Source organism: Bacillus rossius, chromosome 13, assembly GCF_032445375.1.
Source record: "Bacillus rossius redtenbacheri isolate Brsri chromosome 13, Brsri_v3, whole genome shotgun sequence".
Classification (NCBI taxonomy): domain Eukaryota; kingdom Metazoa; phylum Arthropoda; class Insecta; order Phasmatodea; family Bacillidae; genus Bacillus; species Bacillus rossius.
The window spans coordinates 18,449,581-18,472,301 of NC_086340.1; the positions used below are offsets into that span (position 1 = coordinate 18,449,581).

The following is a 22,721-nucleotide window of genomic DNA, read 5'->3' on the forward strand; positions in this document are numbered from 1 at the left end:
ATTCCTTCGTGCGCTTGCGCAAAATGACCGAGGCAGGCATGCAGGCAGCGCGTTTCGTGCACAGATCCATTGTGAACACTACAGCGTTGCCATATCGCCGCAATCGAAAAAATAAAAACAGACGTCCGTGACAGATGCAAACAAAGCGACGAGTGTAACTCTGGTAGATGCAACTGGTAAAAGTAGATAAAAAGGAACTTTTAACTCTACAAAATAAATAAATAAATGTTCTGTAGAAAACTGGGTGGCACGTGCACCTGTGCTCTTTAATACCGGCCGCTACTGAGTATATTAGCTCTTTTTCGGCATATTGCTCTAAATACGTTACAGCGCCACTGAAAAGTCCTGTATTAGACGCAGTAGTGTCGGAGCACAAAATTTGAAATTTTTCTTGCAATCCCCAGTCTCCCAGAACAGTCCAAACAGCTGAGGCCTGCTCTCTTTCTGAACTATTTTCTAATTTTGGTACCCCCCAACAACTTTTCTTTGTTACCATCATATGAAACTATAACTGGCAGCCTTTCTTGCTTTGGATCTCGCGCATTCAATGCTGGAAGTAGCTTACCGTCCCAATGCACAGTTACAAACTTAGCCACATCCTCTTGAAATAGTTGTTTAATTTTCAAATAGTTATTTTTCCTCAACCTTTCTCTATGTCTTTGTAGAGAAGTCCTATTGAGAGCTATATCCGTTATGTTAAGGCCTAGTGCTTCAACTGCTGCTTCTAAAATGAATACTGCATTCCGCTGACTTATTTGACAACGATCTAAGGCTGCCATTAACTTCGGCGTGAAAATGCATTTCCCGACCGTGCATTACTTTATCCGGTTCATCGGAATTTTCTTCGGCGGGTCCTGTTTTTTGGGTGGGACAAGGTAGGGACAAACTAGATGAAGGTACGTTATGTCGGATGAATCAGACTCTTCAGAACTACTTTCTGCGTAAAAGTGAAATTTAATATTACCCTCGCGGTGAGCCTGTTCTTTGGCCCTCCTTTCATCAAATTTAATGGCTGTCTCGACTGACCGTTCCTCCCGTTTTGTCGTCTTCTTGTCAATCCCGGCAAGACACCCTTTCCGTCCAGATTCTCTTTGGAGCTGCAAAACTATTCTATCTTCTTCTATTTTAATTAACTCCAAAGAATTTGCATGCGCGATATGAAATAAATTATTTAAATATAATATGAACTAATTCTCACGCTCACGCTGCGTTTCTAATGACCGATGAGAACTCATTTGTAGGTTACGCCAATGAGAATGTAATTTAATGAGTTTTTTCCTGGCAATGTTGCATTGATTTCGTAGGGATCATTGCCTTATCCCAAAAAAAAAAATTAAACACTCCCTTATCAATAAATAAGCACTTTCGGCAAAGAGACAACTTCACTTACCGTAAATTATAGAATAAAACTGAAAGTACTTGCTTGTTTGAGGGTGTAGCTTGCAACCACCAATTTGGCGAGACACTGAACCCACTAAATAAAACGTTTTTTTATCGGCACTTCTCATATCGGAACACATCCTTGCTTCGCAGCTCGAGACAAGCTGAGAAATAGACCTGAGAAGTGCGGGAGGACCTAGGCTTCGGACATGTCGAGGCTTGCACGGACCCGCCCGCGCCGGGAAGCGCTTCGTCCTCCCAACACTTCAGGCTCGATGCGGCACGGGTTCCCGACCTCTGATCCTAATGAGTGAGGGCTCGTTTTTTATCTTTTAACAAAAGGAAAAAAAAATTGTTTGAAATTAAGACTTTGAAAAATAAGGACCACCCTTATATATATATATATATATATATATATATATATATATATATATATATATATCGCACTGTCAAAGTAATAGAGCCATATCTAAAAAAAAAAAAATGTGAAATTCAGTTATGATCGCCAATGAAAACAACAACATCTGCCAATCTTAGCCAATGTAATAAGGCCATACCTGAATTTTGAAAAAATAAAATAATAACTGTCAAAACACCATGTTGCGATGGACGCAAGTCTGAAATTTAACCATGTTATTGCAATAATATAGCCTCTTCTCTTGTTTAATTGTGTTAAAATTTTCTACTTTTGACATGTGGCCGTATTACTTTGACAGTACGATATATATGATAGTGTGTGTGTGTGTGTGTGTGGGTGTGTGTGTGTGCGTGTGTGGGTGTGTGTGTGTGTGTGTGTGTGGGTGTGTGTTCCTCGCCTGGTCTCCCAACACCAGGGAAGCTGAAACTCTAGCCGAACGGCCTTGCACGTACTGGTAGGGACCGGAAAAAATTCGCGGGTTCAATGACCTGTAGGATGAACTCCACAGTTCTACGTGCACTCGGTCAAATGCAACCCACTCATTTGGCTGGCTGTCTTTGTGAGACGTCCCAGAGTAGCAGCCTGTGATTCGTATAAAGCTTCGGTCGGGTGTTTCTCATTGGCCCCGGAGTCATCCAGGCGAGTTGTGAACCGATGGCAGAGGCAGCACTGAGGTGTGACGAGTCGTATTTTAGACTGTCGCGAAATTTTTCCTGCCTCGCAGGTACTGGATCTCCAACTTCCCGGTCCACTTCAACGTGGACTCATCGCTGGCGAACGCGCTCAGGGACTTCCAGTCCACGCTGCCTGCTGCGGAGGCGGCGCTGTTCGACCTGTCGCTCGTGCCGTCCTACGACTGGATGCGGCACGTGTCGGTCCGCTGCGGCGGCGGCGGCGGCGGCGGCGGCGGCGGGAGCTCTTCGCCGCCCCCGCAGTCTGACCTGGTCAAGTCCTGCCGGGTGTCCTTGGTGCTGCACCAGCTGGCGCCCGCGCAGCTAGCCGAGCACATCACCTACCTCGAGCACAAGGTCATCAGGAGGATCACGGTAAAACCCGCCATTCCCGCGAAGAGGTACTTGTTCAGAGCTTTGAATATATATATATATATATATATATACTGTATAGAAGTCGCCAGCCCAGGTTAAAATTTCTAATACGGTTTTGAGGTAGTTGGTTAATTCACCGCCCGCAATCATCCACCATCTCTAGGGGCATCGACTTGTGGTGGTCCCTAGCGGACAAGTGTCGAACTCTTTCAAACCACCCCCTTCCCCACACCCACCCTCCCTCAAACACGCGTTGTCCTCCACCCACCCTCTACCACCGCACTGCAGCGGCGAAGTTCCCAAGCTGCTCATCATACGCTCCTGAAAAACGTAGAGTATATCCTATCCACTCGCGACTTCTATTACAGTAAATATATATTCAAAGTTTAGAGTCAACATCAACAAAAGTAGTGTATAATAGCCGGTCCTGGGACTGGCTTCTGGATGTACCTAGTAGTGGTGCCGATCTACGCCATCTTATATTGTGATGTCACGGCGGCCATCTTGGATGACCATGCGCTTGAACCTTCACCTTAACTTTCAAAATTCCCCAAAATCCGCAAAAATCTCCAGTTTTTTGAAAACAAAATCAGTCAAAAAATCTCAAGAAATTTCTCTATTTCGAGGGAAAAATAGCAGTTATTGTGTCTGTTTCGTCTTTTGGCTTTTGTCGTGTTTTTGTCACGTTTCAACTGTTGTGCTGAATTTTTTTTGGGTTCAATATTTTTGTGCTGTCATCATTTGTGGTTTTTTTTTTCGTTCTGTTAGTCCATTATTCTTTGTTTTTCTTTGTTTGTTGACCATATTCCTGTTATGGAATATTATGTGGTGTTTATATCCTGACAACAGCAATTTTTTTTGCTTAATTTGTGTTTTTGTCATTTGTGTTTTTGTAGTTTTCTTCTACAGACATACATGAGCTTAGCAATGGCGTATGTCCAAAAGTTTACATCAAGTCATGCACTCCCATTGCACAAATATTTCAAAGATAATAATAATCTTATATTTAAAAAAACTAAAAGAAACTTATTTTATCGTTTAATTAACTAAAAATTGTCCAACAGCCAAATAAAGCACCACAAAATCTGTATAACTATAAACGTGGGGTGCTTGTTATCATATGTCTTAAATTTCCTATCAGTAATAACAATATGATTTGTAATAGATTTGGTATCACTAATTTTAGGATATATTCATTAAAAATTTTTTTAGGATACAGCCATTGCGAAAATTTTATGATATGTATAGTCATTACGAAAATGAAAGAAGAGACTTCTCCACACTTTTACACAGAGTTTTGGTGCATTATTCAGATATTGGACAAAAAAACTTAATTTAAAATTTTATTTTTTAATGTTTAGTTCATTCAAAGATAAAAGCATTTTTTTTTAGTTTTATAAACTATAAGGTGTTTTGCAAATAAGGTAATTTTTCTTAACCGTTAGATACAAAAACAGTGGTTGTATTTTGTTAAGTGACCGTGTCGTTTTGGAACGGACATAACTGTCTTACGCAGTGCTGGTGCCAATGTGTTTTCGGACTGTAGTAAATGCGTTCTTTGAATGGTTCTTGAACGGTCTGTGCTCGTCTGTCGGATAATTTATGATAACCTCCTTCTTTGCTGGTGTATATTTTATAATTATTTAATGTGAAAATATATTTTTTTCAATTATTTATTACATTTTTTATTTAATTTGCAATTTTTTAGTATTTATTGGTAATATTTAATTTTTTTTATTATATTGACATAAGCTGATTTGTTCTCTGTGTTATTATTATTATTATTATTATTATTATTAACTTTCAGTTTTGCTTTTTTGAAGTATTTTCATGACAAACAGTGCAAAACATCAATGGCATGTGTCCAAATATATTATAACAATATGATCATTTAATAGAAAGTATTATCATTTCAGTTACATTTACAAACAAAAATAATTGTTCCAAATTTAGAGGATTTTTAGATTACATCCTACACTATATATACAGTGAGGATGAAATCTATGTATTTATGTAAAAATCACAGATATTTGTACTGTGATTTTGGGTTCGGATTCTTACCCGGGCGTTTATGCTTTGTGTTACCCCAGTACCTCCAGTAGTTAAAGCTTTCGCAGTATTACTAGGGGCATGCATATTTCGCGGAAAGATTTCGAGACTAGCTGCAAGTCAAAACACTGTAGCATCGTCTGTGTTTCGTGATTGGTTGAGTTTGTCCCAGGTACGTATCGACTGTAACAACACCAATCACAGTGATTCAGTGCCGAAGAAAACTTTGTCCCGAGTGGCTGGGTCCAATAAGGCAACGAATTCTCTCGCTAGACGGCCGCCAATCACAAGGAAGGAACCACAGGTGCGGGTGTACCTTGTTGGCAGTCTAATAGGTTGTCAGATATTTCCGCGAAAAATGCCTGCCCCTAAGTATTATAATTAGAGACCGGAAAAATTCGCGGATTCAATGATAGCCTCCATTATCCTCTGCATTTCTCAAGTAAACACGCGTGTTCATTGGGTACTAAATTGTGAGGCGTCTCCACTGGGTAGCTTGTGATTCGACGCTTCTTTGGTCGATAGTCTCTCATTGGCCCAGAGAGCTCCAGTTGAACTGCGAGCCAATAGCAGAACAAGCAGAATTGTACACATGTTTGAATTTCAGCCTATCACGAAATGAATCCGCGAATTTTTCCGGTCTCTAATTACAATTAGAGTCCCGGAAATTTCGCGGATTCCTCTGGCCTCAGGATAGAATTCAAAGTTATAAGTGTGCTCGACCCATGTTTACTTTCCCGTTTGTTGATTTGTTAGCGAGAACATTTTTATCCTTGTTATTTGGCACTACCTGATTAGCTTACTTCTCTCCTAGCTGGACATCGTTGGCTCACGGTCGTAGAGGGGCGTGTCCAGATAACTGCGGTCCAATCATGAACACAGTGCGACAGTGTGGAGGTTTGCATTCTAGCTTGCGACTAAATGAATTCGCGAAAATTCCGTGGCTCTAATTATAATGTGTTGTAGTGTAGAGGGGATATTTTTCCCCAGTCAGTCGCCGTGAGCGAGGGAAAGGGGGAGGAATGACGGCCTCGCAGTTCCAGGACATCAGGAGGTACACGGAGTCGGGCTCGCTGCGGGACGCGCCCAAGCTGGAGCGCTCGGTGGCGCTGTTCAACGGCCTGACGCAGTGGATCCAGTGCACCGTGCTGAGCCGCACCACGCCTCAGCAGCGCGCCGACGTCATCGCCAAGTTCGTGGCCGTGGCGCAGGTCAGAGTCCACCCTCCACCCACCAGCCCTGCCTGTCGCTCCTGGGCGTCGCGGATTCTTTTATCTATACTAATATTATAAAGCTGAAGAGTTTGTTTGTTTGTTTGTTTGAACGCGCTAATCTCAGGAACCACTGGTCCGATTTGAAAAAATTCTTTCAGTGTTGGATAGTACATTTATCGAGGAAGGCTATAGGCTATATTATATTATCAATAACATTAGGGATCCTTACTAAAAGTACAATTTAGAATCAAATGCGTTGGAGGGGGTTAGATACAACATGCAGTACACGTACGAAGTGTGTGTTGACAATGCCGCCAGGCGCTAGAAGTTTATTTCCTATTGCCTATTAACATTGTTGCCACGCACTAGATGCCTTATCATTCTTAATTTTCCCATACAAGTAAAAAAAAAACACCCGTGTGATATTAACAACGAAGCAATCAGTACCCTCATAAGAGTTCAATTAGTATTTAAATACTTTTTATCACTTTAAATAGCAAACCTAAACTATTGTTTTTTTTCCTCTCTCTGTGTTTTATTTGTTTTTTAATTGCCCTTTTTTTCAAGTATATATTTTACAGAATTGAAACTTCACAGTAATGTTCCTTATGTTACGCAGGATGACATTTTCTGAAAATTAGATCTAATGGGTGGTTAAAACCAGGCAAAAGTGGCTACTTTGTCTGCATGAGAACAGGATTTTGCATTGTTCATGCCTTCTGCGTCTCCATGGCTACGGGCATCGCACGGCAGTGGCGTACCCACAAGGAGGGTCATGTATAATGAGCGGTGCAAGTGTGATCTGCCTGTAGACTGCCGTAGCGAAGTACGGGTACATCAGTTGTACGTTGCGTGCACGAGTCGGGAAACCATCGGTGCTATTCATTTTCTCTCCGGTACATTATACAGCATTGTAATAAATTTCCACTGATTTTTTTTTATTTACCATTACTGTAAATGGGAGATGTGGATTAATCTTTTTCCATTAGTATAGCCGTGCGAAGCCGGGTCAGGCAGCTAGTTTATTATGTGACGGCCTTTTTGTTTCAGCCGTGCTGTATTTGCGATATAACTTTGCACCAGGCCTTTCAATAGTTTTTCGATAGTAACATGATAACAGACGTGAATGGGTTCCTAATAACCATATTAGCTTAATATATATATTTACGAGGGGATGTTTGTATGTATGACATTGATAAACTCCGACACCGTTTGACTGATCGTTATAAAAGTTGGCACATCAAAGTGTTTTTGTTTTCATGGAGAAGGTTTTTATGCTATCTATTTTTTTTTAAACTCACGGCTAGATGGCGCTGCAGCGCATCAACTTCCAAATAGTTCAACTGATCGCCATAGGTAATCAGAAAACCATAGATCATAGACATACAAACAGCAATTGTATGCCATTTCTCTAGGTCCACCACAGTCATAAATAGCACTATCCATTTCGCTTTAACTGGCGGACAATATATTAGCCTGTTTTCAGCCCGGGCAACGCCGGGTACTGCAGCTGGTATATGTAGCCTATATATTTGTTTTACAACGTTGACTATAATTATATATATATATAAGAATGTTTAAAACTGTAATCATATTATCTAAATGCACTCTTCAATGATCTTAGAAAAAAAAACAGCAATTAAAAATATACTTACACTTATAATTATTGATAGTATAGAGGATATTAATTTTAATAATAACAAGCCGTGTGGTATTAATCTGGCCACAGTTGGTGCCATTTGCCATGTACTGAAAACTAAGCATGAGAGCTACTATAGCAGTGCAGTGCATACAGGGTGAGTCTGAATTCTACCAGTAAACTTGGGCTGCAGGATCATTACGACAAAATAAGTTGCAAAAAAACTCTAAAGGACTTCATGGTGTGAAGTGCTTCGTAAGGCTTATGTACGTCTTTGAATTTTTTATTGGAGATAGTGGAGAAAGTATTTTAAGATTGACTTCTGAGCGTTTGAACTATGTTCAGTTGACAGAAGGTTTTAAAACCATCGCAAATTTCTGGTCACTGATGTACATGATTAAGTTAAAATAATTGGAAGATGGTAACAGGTCACCAAAATATGTGGGAAATAAATGTGTTACTCAGAATTATTTTAGTGGAATAATTTTGTTACAGCAATCAATATACGGCTGTTACAGAAAAATCATTCAACTTATTTTGTTTTGGTGAACCTGCTGCCAAATCATCTCGGTAAAATTCAGACTCATCCTGAATGGACTGCTTAAGCCTGTCTCACACGCAGATTAAGTTACAGAGCAAATTGCGCCCTCTGTTTCCAGATTGATACCACCCAGATAGTTAATATTAAAATTAATACTTTGTATGCTTTCAATAATTATATGTGTACCAAAGTATATTTTTAATTTTTCTTTTTTTGTTTTGTTTTTAGAATACTGTAGAACAGTGTCTTTTGATAGTATTACTACAGTTGTAAACACTCTAAAAGAAAAATTTTAAATTCGAAACTCCAAAATTATTTGAAAATTTTGATGGCAATACAGTTGGAACCAAGTTGTGTATTTTTTTTTCCAGTGACATTTCCCTAGAAGGGAGAAAGGAATATTACCAGCCTGTATGTCTCGACGTGTCGTGTGTGTAGTTTGACCAGATTTTGTAATAGGGGACAATGTAGGAAACTCGTGAGAAATACTAGAGACAAGTGTTGTCAGCGAACCTGGCGGCGTGTTGTGTACCTATGGAGTTAGGAATTGTCAGGAGACGGCATGCTGTGACGTAGTTGAAGTCACTATTTTAACCTTGCCGTCGCCATCTTGTACACGCCCAAAACATTGCGGAAACGGTGCTTGACCACGTCTGAAGTTGGTTAGTAAGTAGTCTATGCATCGGAATATCCGTCGTTAAAAAAAAAGTTACTTTGATAAACAAAGTCATTTAAAACTGTTTCCACATTGCAGACACTACACTTATTCAAATGTTTTTTGGGCGTACACAAGATTTTGCTTAGAAAAAAAACTTTATTTTTTACTCTAAAGATTTCTTGTAAAAATACACTTCTAGTTTTCTTCTAGAAAAGTCGGTCGCCATTTTCAATATGGCGCAACAATTAGCCGAACTGATAATTCGGACTTATCAGTCGAAACTAAACAGTCTTAACTGCCGCATGTGTGTGCAAGTACGGTGGACTGATCAGACGGACCTAATAGACTAACGAACTGATGGCTTACCATCTAATCGGACTGCGGGCTCTCTAACCGTGTGTGGGAACAGTCTCTTGCCAGCCAAACTGTCAGTCCAAACAATCAGTCCATCAGCTAAATGTAGTGGCAGACATATTTGTTTATACTCTTTAGTTGATTTGCTATGTTTTATTTTTCCAAGAGAAAGTGCAACTGCACTCGCACACTCACCACGTAATCATGCAGAGACGCTGCGTGTCAGTAGTGGCATCTGGCGGCGAGGAGTGCGAACTGCCTCGCAGCCCCTGGGTTTTGATGATAGTGGTGGCATCTAGCGGCGGGAGTGCGAACTGTCTCGCAGCCCCTGGGTTTTGATGACAGTGGTGGCATCTAGCGGCGGGAGTGCGAACTGCCTCGCATCCCCTGGGTTTTGATGGCAGTGGTGGCATCTAGTGGCGGGAGTGCGAACTGTCTCGCAGCCCCTGGGTTTTGATGACAGTGGTGGCATCTAGCGGCGGGAGTGCGAACTGCCTCGCAGCCCCTGAGTTTTGATGGCAGTGGTGGCATCTAGCGGCGGGAGTGCGAACTGTCTCGTAGCCCCTGGGTTTTGATGACAGTGGTGGCATCTAGCGGCGGGAGTGCGAACTGTCTTGCAGCCCCTGGGTTTTGATGAGAGTGGTTGCATCTAGCGGCCGGAGTGCGAACTGCCTCGCAGCCCCAGGGTTTTAATGGCAGTGGTAGCATCTAGCAGCGGGAGTGCGAACTGCCTCGCAGCCCCTGGGTTTTGATGACAGTGGTAGCATCTAGCGGCCGGAAGGCGAACTGCCTCGCAGCCCCTGGGTTTTGATGACAGTGGTGGCATCTAGCGGTGGGAGTGCGAACTGTCTCGCAGCCCCTGGGTTTTGATGACAGTGGTGGCATCTAGCGGCGGGAGTGCGAACTGCCTCGCAGCCCCTGGGTTTTAATGGCAGTGGTGGCATCTAGCGGTGGGAGTGCGAACTGTCTCGCAGCCCCTGGGTTTTGATGACAGTGGTGGCATCTAGCGGCGGGAGTGCGAACTTTCTCGCAGCCCTGGGTTTTAATGGCAGTGGTAGCATCTAGCGGCGGGAGTGCGAACTGCCTCGCAGCCCCTGGGTTTTGATGGCAGTGGTGGCATCTAGCGGCGGGAGTGCGAACTGTCTCGCAGCCCCTGGGTTTTGATGACAGTGGTGGCATCTAGCGGCGGGAGTGCGAACTGTCTCGCAGCCCCTGGGTTTTGATGACAGTGGTGGCATCTAGCGGCGGGAGTGCGAACTGCCTCGCAGCCCCTGGGTTTTAATGGCAGTGGTGGCATCTAGCAGCGGGGAGTGTGAACTGCCTCGCAGCCCCTGGGTTTTGATGACAGTGGTGGCATCTAGCAGCGGGGAGTGCGAACTGCCTCGCAGCCCCTGGGTTTTAATGGCAGTGGTGGCATCTAGCAGCGGGGAGTGCGAACTGCCTCGCAGCCCCTGGGTTTTAATGGCAGTGGTGGCATCTAGCAGCGGGGAGTGTGAACTGCCTCGCAGCCCCTGGGTTTTGATGACAGTGGTGGCATCTAGCAGCGGGGAGTGCGAACTGCCTCGCAGCCCCTGGGTTTTAATGGCAGTGGTGGCATCTAGCAGCGGGGAGTGCGAACTGCCTCGCAGCCCCTGGGTTTTGATGACAGTGGTGGCATCTAGCGGCGGGAGTGCGAACTGTCTTGCAGCCCCTGGGTTTTGATGACAGTGGTTGCATCTAGCGGCCGGAGTGCGAACTGCCTCGCAGCCCCAGGGTTTTAATGGCAGTGGTAGCATCTAGCAGCGGGAGTGCGAACTGCCTCGCAGCCCCTGGGTTTTGATGGCAGTGGTTGCATCTAGCGGCGGGAGTGCGAACTGCCTCGCAGCCCCTGGGTTTCGATGACAGTGGTGGCATCTAGCGGCGGGAGTGCGAACTGCCTCGCAGCCCCTGGGTTTTAATGGCAGTGGTGGCATCTAGCAGCGGGGAGTGCGAACTGCCTCGCAGCCCCTGGGTTTTAATGGCAGTGGTGGCATCTAGCAGCGGGGAGTGTGAACTGCCTCGCAGCCCCTGGGTTTTAATGGCAGTGGTGGCATCTAGCAGCGGGGAGTGCGAACTGCCTCGCAGCCCCTGGGTTTTGATGGCAGTGGTTGCATCTAGCGGCGGGAGTGCGAACTGCCTCGCAGCCCCTGGGTTTTGATGACAGTGGTGGCATCTAGCGGCGGGAGTGCGAACTTTCTCGCAGCCCTGGGTTTTAATGGCAGTGGTAGCATCTAGCGGCGGGAGTGCGAACTGCCTCGCAGCCCCTGGGTTTTGATGGCAGTGGTGGCATCTAGCGGCGGGAGTGCGAACTGTCTCGCAGCCCCTGGGTTTTGATGACAGTGGTGGCATCTAGCGGCGGGAGTGCGAACTGTCTCGCAGCCCCTGGGTTTTGATGACAGTGGTGGCATCTAGCGGCGGGAGTGCGAACTGCCTCGCAGCCCCTGGGTTTTAATGGCAGTGGTGGCATCTAGCAGCGGGGAGTGTGAACTGCCTCGCAGCCCCTGGGTTTTGATGACAGTGGTGGCATCTAGCAGCGGGGAGTGCGAACTGCCTCGCAGCCCCTGGGTTTTAATGGCAGTGGTGGCATCTAGCAGCGGGGAGTGCGAACTGCCTCGCAGCCCCTGGGTTTTGATGACAGTGGTGGCATCTAGCGGCGGGAGTGCGAACTGTCTTGCAGCCCCTGGGTTTTGATGACAGTGGTTGCATCTAGCGGCCGGAGTGCGAACTGCCTCGCAGCCCCAGGGTTTTAATGGCAGTGGTAGCATCTAGCAGCGGGAGTGCGAACTGCCTCGCAGCCCCTGGGTTTTGATGGCAGTGGTTGCATCTAGCGGCGGGAGTGCGAACTGCCTCGCAGCCCCTGGGTTTCGATGACAGTGGTGGCATCTAGCGGCGGGAGTGCGAACTGCCTCGCAGCCCCTGGGTTTTAATGGCAGTGGTGGCATCTAGCAGCGGGGAGTGCGAACTGCCTCGCAGCCCCTGGGTTTTAATGGCAGTGGTGGCATCTAGCAGCGGGGAGTGTGAACTGCCTCGCAGCCCCTGGGTTTTAATGGCAGTGGTAGCATCTAGCAGCGGGAGTGCGAACTGCCTCGCAGCCCCTGGGTTTTGATGGCAGTGGTTGCATCTAGCGGCGGGAGTGCGAACTGCCTCGCAGCCCCTGGGTTTCGATGACAGTGGTGGCATCTAGCGGCGGGAGTGCGAACTGCCTCGCAGCCCCTGGGTTTTAATGGCAGTGGTGGCATCTAGCAGCGGGGAGTGCGAACTGCCTCGCAGCCCCTGGGTTTTGATGACAGTGGTGGCGTCAAGCGGCGCGGAGTGCGATGTCCCGTGTGTCCCGTGTGCGGCGCAGAGACTGCTGGAGCTGCAGAACTACAACTCGCTGATGGCGGTGGTGGGCAGCGTGAGCCACAGCGCGCTGGCGCGGCTCTCCCGCACGGCGGCGTGCGTGCCGCACGAGTCCAAGCGCCAGCTGGCCGAGCTGGCGGAGCTGCTGTCCGCCAGCAACAACTTCGGCAACTACAGGCGCTCGCTGGGCGACAGCGCTGGATTCAAGATACCCATCCTGTGAGTCCCGAGTCCCCGATCTCCACTTTGGTACAGCCAAGGTCACTGTCCTCTGATACTCTCCAAGAACACAGACAACTGTCTAGTTAGCTAAGTGAGCCGAGGTGGTTACCATACTGGTTTGGTGGCCCTATGGGCGTCGCAAGGATATATTTTTTGGGGGGGACTGCAATTGATTTAGTTGTTGAGGAATATCCATCCCCTGGAAAATAGGGGAGGGGGTCCGGTATTCCTCCCCCGGGAAAATTTGGGGTTTGAAGGTGCAAAAAAGTGGTTTTTAGGCATTTTTCTTTCCTAAATATTCTAATTATAGTTGGTTGCAATGTATAATTTATTTTTTATAAAAGAAAATTTCAGAGAACAAATTTGTAAAAACACAGTGCTTACATTACCACGACTGGACTAATTGCACCATGCACAACATATGGGTTGTATCACAAAAATCATATTTTTAATATAACTACGAAACTAAATATATTATTGGAGGGGAAGAAATTGAAGACTTTTATTATTGGTGGGAACGTGTTCCCCCCGTCCCCCCCGCTTGCGACGCCCATGGGTGGCCCCAGCCGCTGGTCTAATACCCTCCCGATCAAACCAGAGGGAGTGATCCCTAACAGTTCTGTTTGAATTATGCTCTGGAGTGTAAATAAATCGAACTGGAAGTTTTATCCCACCCTACCCTGATAGGGCGCACATGTGGAAGGGGAAACGTGAGGATGCCGGGGCCGTAAGGTCGGAATGATCTGTGGTGACTATGCTGGGATGGGTAGCCCTGGCCTCTGGTCATAGCTGAAGCCCAAACACCTTCCCGATCGAAAAAAGGGGGGGGGGATAATCCCTTGACAGTTCTGTCTCAATTTACTTGCTCTGGAATTCTTAAAAATCGATCTGTAAGCTGACTCCCAATCCACCCTTAAAGGGCGCTGATTTTGGAGGACCAGCGAGGGTGCCGACCTATTGAGTGGAACACGATGATACTCTCCCCGGCGAGGCAAGGGTGGGGTGAGTCAAGAGGGCACCACGCTGCTGTGTGGTTGTTGCGCCAATATTCTTTAAATGACGATTTTTTTTTCTTTTAAGTTTGTCATGAAAAAGAATAAATGTTATCTTAAGTTAATAATTCTGTGATTTTGCGTGCTTTGAAACTATTTGTTTAAATGTTTATTTTTTTTGCCAAAAGTATTTTTTAAACACGTATGTGTCTCTTTTAACTTTTGGTCACTGAAACTTGTTTAATCGTTCAAAACTATCACTACTTCAACCATAGACTGCTGCTGCAAAAAAAAAACTACCAACTACCAAAAGTACCGGGAATTTTCGGTTCCGTTGAAGGACTAGTGCCGAAATTCCAGGTTCTGAAAATCTATTACGGTTACAAAAAACCTAGATACGAGATGTGATAACAAAAATATGGTTGATGAATTTTAATAGCAGCTACTGCTTGAAGTAGTAAGCTCGCAAGCCTGATCCGTTGAGATAGTCAGTGTCAAGTTTGAACAAGTTGTGACTTGTCAGTCGGCTTCCAGAGCCGGAAGAGTGAGGTCGTGTTTACAGTGTCTGTCACGCGTCATGGAGAGATACCCGGAAATTTCGCGGATTCTTCTGGTCTCAGGGTAGAATTCAAAGTCACAGGTGTGCTCAACCCATGTTTGCTTTCTCATTGGTAGAGACCTGCAAAATTCGCGGATTCATTGACCTCTAGAATAGACTCCACAGTCCTTTAAATACTCGCGGAAATGACACCTGTTCATTGGCTACTGACGCGTGAGACGTCTCAACTAGGCTGTCCGTAATTCGGAACTTTCTTGGTTTAGTGTTTCCCCATTGGCTCACAGTTCCCCGGATAAAATGTGGGCCAATCGCAGAAGCGGTACGAAGGTATAGTTGTTTTGATGCTAGCCTATCGCGAAATGAATTCGCGAATTTTGCATGTCTCTACTCATTGGTTTATTTCTTAGCGAGAACATTTTTATACTTGTTAATCGGCACTACCTGATTCGCTTAAAATCTCTCATGGCTGGGCATCGTTGGCTCACGGTCGTGGAAAGGGCGTGTCAAAGTAACTGCGATCCAATCATGAACACAGTGCGTGACTGTGTGTGTGTGTGTGTGTGTGTGCGACTTAATGAATGCGCGAAATTTAAGTAGCCTATCTCTAATCGTGGTTTTCGAACAACGCGTTGACATTAAGTTTTGTTTACGAAACGGAGGCCAGAAAGATGGGTCGTGCTAAAAAGGAAAACGTTTTGACTCCATTCCCGACATTCAGAGGGCCACGACAGAGCAGCTGAAGGCCCTTCCAAAAATGCTTCCAATCATGGAGTCAACATTGGGATAAGTGCCTATCGCTAAGCCAAGGAGAGTATTTTTGAGGAGTTTTGTTGAAATTGGTTGTTAGCTTATTACTTTGTTCGTAATAAAATTATTCAGCGTATATTTTGTTCATACCTCGTGGTCAGTAGTTGACTGCGAACACTGTTTTGTGATGATACAGTTGTATTGATGATAATGTATTAATATGATAATTTCTATGATTAGGGGCATGCTCATTTCGCGAAAAAATTTCGGGATTAGATGAAAGTCAAAACACTGTAGCATCGTCTGTGTTTCGTGATTGGGTGAGTTTCTTCCAGGTTCATATCGATTGTAACAACACCAATCACAGTGATTCAGTGCGGAAGTCAACGCGTCCTGAGTAGTGGCTCGGTCAAATAAGGCAACGACTTCCCTCACAGACGGCCGCCAATCACAAGGAAGAAACCACATTTGCGGGTATACCTTGTTGCAGTCTAATAAGTGTTCAGATCTTTTCGCGAAATCTTCATGCCCCTATCTATGATTTAACTGGAATATTTATATTCAATTGACAAACAAAGGTTATCACAGTGCGGTGCAATTAGACAGTGGTCTCGCAAGCTTCACTCACCATCGAGGCCTGGCCACTGACGTGTTGCAGAGGTATCCACCTGAAGGACATCATCTCGCTGCACGCTGCGCTCCCGGACAAGCTGGACGGCGGGATGGTCAACCTGCGCAAGATGGCCCAGCTGTCCTTGATGTTCAAGGAGTTGGAGGACCTCCAGAACTCCGCGCCGCCCATCGAGGTCAACATGGACCTGGTGAACACTCTCCGGGTGAGCTCCCGTTTGTGTTTCCAACGTCAACATGTATCTGGTGAACGTGCTCCAGTGAGCTCCAGTTTATGTTCCCTCCTCACGTCAACGTAGCTGGTGAACATACTCCGAGTGAGCTCCAGTTTATGTTCCAATGTCACATCAACATGTAGTTGGTGAACATACTCCAAGTGAGCTCCAGTTTATGTTCCCACCTCAAGTCAACATGTAGCTAGTGAACATACTCCAAGTGAGCTCCAGTTTATGTTCCCACCTCAAGTCAACATGTAGCTGGTGAACATACTCCAATTGAGCTCCAATTTATGTTACCACCTCGCGTCAACATGTAGTTGGTGAGCATACTCCGATTGAGCTCTAGTTTACGTTCCCACCTCACGTCAACATGTAGCTGGTGAACATACTCCAAGTGAGCTCCAGTTTATGTTCCCACCTCACGTCAACATGTAGCTGGTGAAATACATGTATGAATTTTTTGTCATGAAATTCCGTGCATGTTAAGTATATTTATTTGATTGCAGCATCTGTGTACTCTTTTAATGTAGTACAAGATAATACTGTTGTACCAGACTACTTTGCAACTAAATATGATGATTTAAAAATATTATTTGCATAATGTTAAGAAACTTACAACCAGTCACACGTTTTGGGATGTCATTTTATTTAAGATATTTCCTCTTAAAAAAAATAATATTAACTGAAGGCTTTATACTGTGGCCGTTCAGTACATGATTATTAATAAGTTTTTTTTTTCCTCGAGTGCATCTTCCCTCGAAAGCATCTTTAACTACACAGAATAAATTCAGGCAAAACAGGCAAATGTATATGACTTGTAGAATATTCTCAGCGTGGGTGCTCTCCGCTTGTCGGTGGAGAATCCTCAATCTACAAACCCAGCTGGTATTAAAAAAATTTTTAATACGTCTACAACAAACCAGCATACTTTTATAATAATTTACAAAACTAAGTGATACCTTTGTAGTCATCTTTAGACACCAACATTATGTACAGCACATGAGGGGGCAGAAAGTTCTGGATTGCTACAAGCTGAGTAGTATACAGTATATTGGTTCCTCCTGCGGTAGGAGTAGAAGTGTGGATCCGGGAGCTGAAGTCCGCCATCTTGGATTCTGACTTCACAGCGGCCATCTTGGATGACCTTGACCTTCAACATTTCTCAAAAATGCCAAAAAAGACTCAAAATTCCTAAAAAATTTCCCAAAATTAACCAAAATATCGAATTTTTTGGGGAAAAATCACCAAAAATCTCAAAAAATTCATAAAAATAAAAATTTACCTATTTCGAAGGAAAAATCCCCGTTTTGAAGAAAACATTCCCGTTTTAGTCCTCAAAAATGTCAATGGCTTGGAATATCCTAAAAGTGGCTTAAGAGTCCTAAAAGCAAGTTGTTATTAGCCGCCGAGGTAATGACCTTGACAATTAGGATGACATGGCCGTCATTTAAAATTGTGACATCGTTGCAATTTTCGATACGGTCGCCATCTTGAAAATGTGTAATTATTAAGTTTTTAATACGGTAAAAATGGTAAAATTATTAAAAATTTATTAATTAATTATAATTTTAATAAAAACACTTTCCCATCTTGGATTATGAAGTCACGTCCTCCGTCTTGAAAATCCGTAATTATGATAAGATTTTAATGGGAAAAGTTTTAAATTTGTAAAAATTCGACTAACCAAATTTTAATAAAATGTTAATTAAAAACCCACTTACGTACCCACATGTGCAAACGAGCCTTAATGAGTTAAGAAGGATGGCTGTCACGAGTGAGCGACTCCAGGGCAAGCCTTGCCTTTCTCTTCCTGGTGCTGAGGACTTGGAAGTGCAGGATCTGGCCGGTCTGGCGGTCCCACGCCACGGCCTCCGTGTCCAGGATGCACGAGGAGACCTTGTCCACCACTGCATTGGACAGTCGCGCGACGATGTCCGGGTACTTGCTGGTGTTGTTCTCCTGGTTGCGACTGTACACGCTCACCTGGCCGTCCTCTGCCAGGTGGATCTGCACACGCACGTGGCTAAGTTTACTCCGACAAATAAATGAATTAGTAATAAGTAATAAGGAATATGGTTTGAACGCGGTGAGAGCAAAAATAAAAATGGCGACGTATCCTTCCTCCATGGAGGTCACTGACAGACTGACCTCCCACCACTAATGACAAGGTATATATATATCACCAGCTAGTATAACGTCAAGGCCGCCATCTTGTTTTCGTCTGCTGGAGGTTACTATCTTTGATCCGACATATTGTTTTCATCTGCTAGAAGGCACTACCATCATGTTAGTTAATTTTTATCGGCTAGAGTGCAGCAATTATTTACTACCAGGGCACCCGCCATCTTGACATTTTACTGCCATCTTGGAAATCTGTATTTATTTAGCTATAAATTCGGGAAAAATTCCAAAATTCAACTGAAAAAAAATTCCCTGATTTTGGGAAAATTTTCACTCATTTTTGGCATTATTTGGCTAATTTTGATGGTCAAGGTCAAAGATCATCCAAGATGGCAGCCGTGACGTAAGAATCCAAGATGGCGGACATCGGCTCCCGTATCCACACTCCTACTCCTGCCGCAAGAGGAACCAATATTATACTATGCTGGAATACAGAATTAATTTTTAAGACATTATACTTGCGAATATAGATATAATATTATTTATATTAAGCTAAATGCTAATTCTACCTGCTAAATGACAAACTTTTTTTTGGGTTTGGGTTGACAGCATGATCATAGTAGCAAAAATTTTAAGTTTGAACCAATTATTATTATTGTTGCTAGTATTAAATGGTAATAATACAACTCTTTGTTTTTTTTTATTGTAGTGTTCACTGGATCTTTCATACACGGAAGATGAAATCTATGAGCTCTCCTTAGCAAGAGAGCCAAGGAACAGTTCATCGGTAAGTTGTAGGTAATAGTAGTGTGGAACTGGCGAGTGGGAGACAAGCTTCCGGCTGATGATTGAAGATGGGGTCAATGACCGACTGCCATCTTCAATTTTTAGGGAAAATGTCTTCATAAATTCACCAAAATTATTAAAAATTTCCCTATTTCTAGGGGAAAATTCCTGTGTTAGAAAAAAAAAATTTCAAGTAAATTTAATGATTTTTTTAGACGTTTTTGAGGAAAATTTGTGGAAATTTTTCCATAAAAAAATCCAAGATGGTGGTCGGTATCGACGCCATTTTCAATCCTCAAACTGAAGCCTGTCCCCGATACGCCATTTACACTCTTCTTAGAATTTTTAAATATAATTCTAATTTCTTTCATGAATGCTTAACATTTTTGTATTAATTTTTTTTTGTTGTGTTGATTTTTCAAATGCCATAATGGCAGGAAAATGCTCACTAAATTAAAAAAATTATACTCATACGCGAATTTGAAATTGAACTTTTTTTTTTTTTTACGGACGACTTATTTCTGTCGCGAGTATCTTAACTTTATTTACACTGCGTACTTCCATCACAAATAAAATAAAGTTGTATTGCATAGAAAAAAGAAAATTGTTTTATTTATTTCATTTTTTACAAAAATATTAAAATAATCTGACTCAACGAAATATCATCGTCCGCAGACAGTGTTTTACGTCCTGTTCATAACGTCCTTCTGCGTTCTGGATTATTTAATTTTTGTAAACTTTTGCATTAATCACGACTGATTTTTTTTGTGCTTTTTTTTCTTTGGCAGAATTGGGTTATTTTTTTGTCATCAGATGTTTGTTTGAAAGCTCTGAATTTCACGAAAGTAATCATAATTATTGACACTATCTGCGAAAATTTTTTACCGCTGTTTAAGTAACACTGTTGAGTAAGTGCCTTTCGTACGTAGTGTAAGATACAAGATAAGATATCAAATTCAGCTGACGGGGGTCTTGTTTTAGCCCAAGGACGTAGCATGGATGGGGCGTCAGTGAACAGGTTTCACGAGTCAGTAGCCAATGAGATGGCGTAATTTTCCCGAGTGCATAGAGTAGCGGTTCCTATTTTTTTTTCCGGCCAGGGATACCTATGATCAACTTTTCTTTTGGCGGAACACCCCAAACTCCTTGAAAGAAAGTTATTTGACAATGATTGTGCTTGCTTTATATGTAGGGACCGGAAAAATTCGCGGGTTTCATTTCTCGGTAAGCTAACATTCAAACAAGTATACCTTCGCACCGCTTCTGCGACTGTCCCACATTTTATCTGGGGAACTAACTGGTAGCCAATGGGGAAACCCTAAACCAAGAAAGTGTATCAACCTGGTTGAGAGCCTCATGAGTAGAGACCTGCAAAATTCGCGGATTAATTGACCTCTAGGATAGACTCCACAGTCCTTTAAATACTCGCGGAAATAACACCTGTTCATTGGCTACTGACGCGTGAGACGTCTCAACTAGGCTGTCCGTAATTCGGCACATTCTTGGTTTAGTGTTTCCCATTGGCTCACAGTTCCCCGGATAAAATGTGGGCCAATCGCAGAAACGGTACGAAGGTATAGTTGTTTTGATGCTAGCCTATCGCGAAATGAATCCGCGAATTTTGCATGTCTCTACTGATGAGTCAGCAGCCAAAGAACTAGTGTCATTTCCACGAGTATGTGTAGAGGACTGTGGGGTCCATTCTGGAGGTCAATGAACCCGCTGAATTTTTCCGGTCCCTATATTTGTACGACATTCGTCCTGACTCGCGGAATCCCTGTGACCCCGCCACGCATGGCCCTCACAAGGGGGTTGGGGGTCTGGGTGGACCCCTGGGCCGAGCCAAATTTTATTTTTATCTCAGCGTGTGAAAATAAATACACACTTACTCGCTGTGGTTGTTTTAAAAGTAAAGTAATTACATAAATAAAGCTTAGTGTGGACTTATAAAATATCTAGTAACCATAATAATTATACCCCTGTATTTTAAGGTTAAATGACATTCTAAAAAAGTGTGTGGGTAAGAAATAACCATGCAATTATAAATCAGCACGTGCCACTGAGAGAAAGGTTTGTTTGCCTCAACAAAATATTCGTTTACATATGGCGGAATAAATATATTTTGTTAATTCAAACAAATTTTTTTTTGTAGTAGGAAAGATTCTGTTAACCCAAAAAAAAAATGATTTTGTCAACTCAAATGTATATTTGGTTAGGCGTAACAAATCATTTTTATTAGGTACTTACCGAGTTTGGTTAAGCTGACAAAATGTTTTGTTCCACCAAGTAGATATTTGTTTCGCCATAATATAAACAAATATTTGTTTGATTCAAACAAACCTATTTCTCTGTGTGACTGTAAAATTGCCCCCCCCCCCTTTTTTTTTTCCCCTGCCCACCGTCAACGATCCTGGGTCCAGGGCCCGTAATCGAATGTGGGGGCCATTGGGGCCGCGGGACACCTCCGCGCGAGTCACCGGCGTGTGGCCCGGCTGACGAGAGGGGCGTGCTTGTGTGTGTCCGCAGCCCCAGTGCTCGCCGACGCAGTCCGTGCTGTTCGCCGAGTGGGCGGCCGGGCCCTGCCCGCCTCCCGACCCGCAGACCATCGAGAAGCACGTGGACGCCATGGTGGAGGCCGTCTTCAACAACTACGACAACGACCGCGACGGCTACATCTCGCACGACGAGTTCGACGCCGTCGCCACCAACTTCCCGTTCATCGCGTCCTTCTGCGTGCTGGACGCCGACCAGTGAGTCTCCTGGGGTCATCTCTCTCTTTCTCTCTCTCTCTTTCTCTTTCTCTCTCTCTTTCTCTCTCTCTCTTTCTCTTTCTCTCTCTCTTTCTCTCTCTCTCTCTCTCTCTCTCTCTCCCGCATGCTTGGCATCACCGCAGGGACCAGTGGCGTAGCCAGGATTTGTGTATGGGGGGTGTTAAGAAGCATGTTCCCCCTCCCCCTCCACCCGTATTAAAGCGGGTGGTCCGGGGGGGTCCTCCCCCCGGGAAAATTTGAATTTTAAGGTGTAAAATAGTGCTATTTTTAGCAGTTTTTCGGTACTTAAATTTAAATATTGTAATGGTAAAACAATTTTTTTATTAATTTTTGATATGAAATTTTGTTTTGAGTGATGAATAAGAAATTAATTAAAGATTTGGTGCTAAAGGGAGGAGGGGGGGGGGTTGAACCCCTAAAACCACCACACACACCCCCCCTGGCTACGCCCCTGGTAGGGACAACTGTATTTCGCGATTTTTTTTTCACGTCAAGGTATTTCACAAAACACTATAGCTTTTTTCTAAGAGTCGTGGCTAGAGACCCGGAAAAATTCGCGGGTCCATTTCGTGTTATGATAAAATGCAAATTATTATACCTTAGTGCTGCTTCTGTCATTGGTTCGCTGTGAATCTGGAGAAATGAGGGCCAATGAGAGACCCTCACTCATATAAGTGTCGGATCACAGGCCACCCAGTCGAGACGACTCACAGTCAGCAGCCAATGAACAGGTGGCATTTGCCCGAGTGTGTAGAGGATATTGGAGTCTATCCTGGAGGTCATCGAACCCGCGAATTTTATCCGGGGGGGGGGGGGGGGGGTCTAGTCATGGCAAATTGTGAGGGTGCAGCAGTACGGTGACCACATTCTCATTGGCCCCGTCAAGAGCGGGACGACACCTCTCACCGACCTCAGCCAATAACCACAGGAGAAAAGCTACAGTATTTTGTGAAATACCTTGACACGAAATGTATTCGCGAAATACAGGTGTCCCTAGGCATCAGTGGCGAATCCGG

The 22,721-nt window shown here is 44.1% G+C and overlaps 1 protein-coding gene across 4 annotated transcripts in view; it reads left to right on the top strand.

Annotated features, from left to right (window-relative positions):
* Positions 1 to 22,721, top strand: part of LOC134538301 (ras guanyl-releasing protein 3-like) — a 224,174-nt gene that overhangs the window by 178,482 nt on the left and 22,971 nt on the right. For all 4 annotated transcript variants that reach the window (XM_063379494.1, XM_063379495.1, XM_063379492.1 and 1 more), the window contains exons 5-10: positions 2,523 to 2,844; positions 5,931 to 6,104; positions 12,664 to 12,878; positions 15,838 to 16,015; positions 18,858 to 18,935; positions 21,461 to 21,684. In XM_063379494.1, coding sequence (XP_063235564.1) covers positions 2,523 to 2,844; positions 5,931 to 6,104; positions 12,664 to 12,878; positions 15,838 to 16,015; positions 18,858 to 18,935; positions 21,461 to 21,684 — 1,191 coding nt within the window. The remainder of the gene's footprint in view (positions 1 to 2,522; positions 2,845 to 5,930; positions 6,105 to 12,663; positions 12,879 to 15,837; positions 16,016 to 18,857; positions 18,936 to 21,460; positions 21,685 to 22,721) is intronic.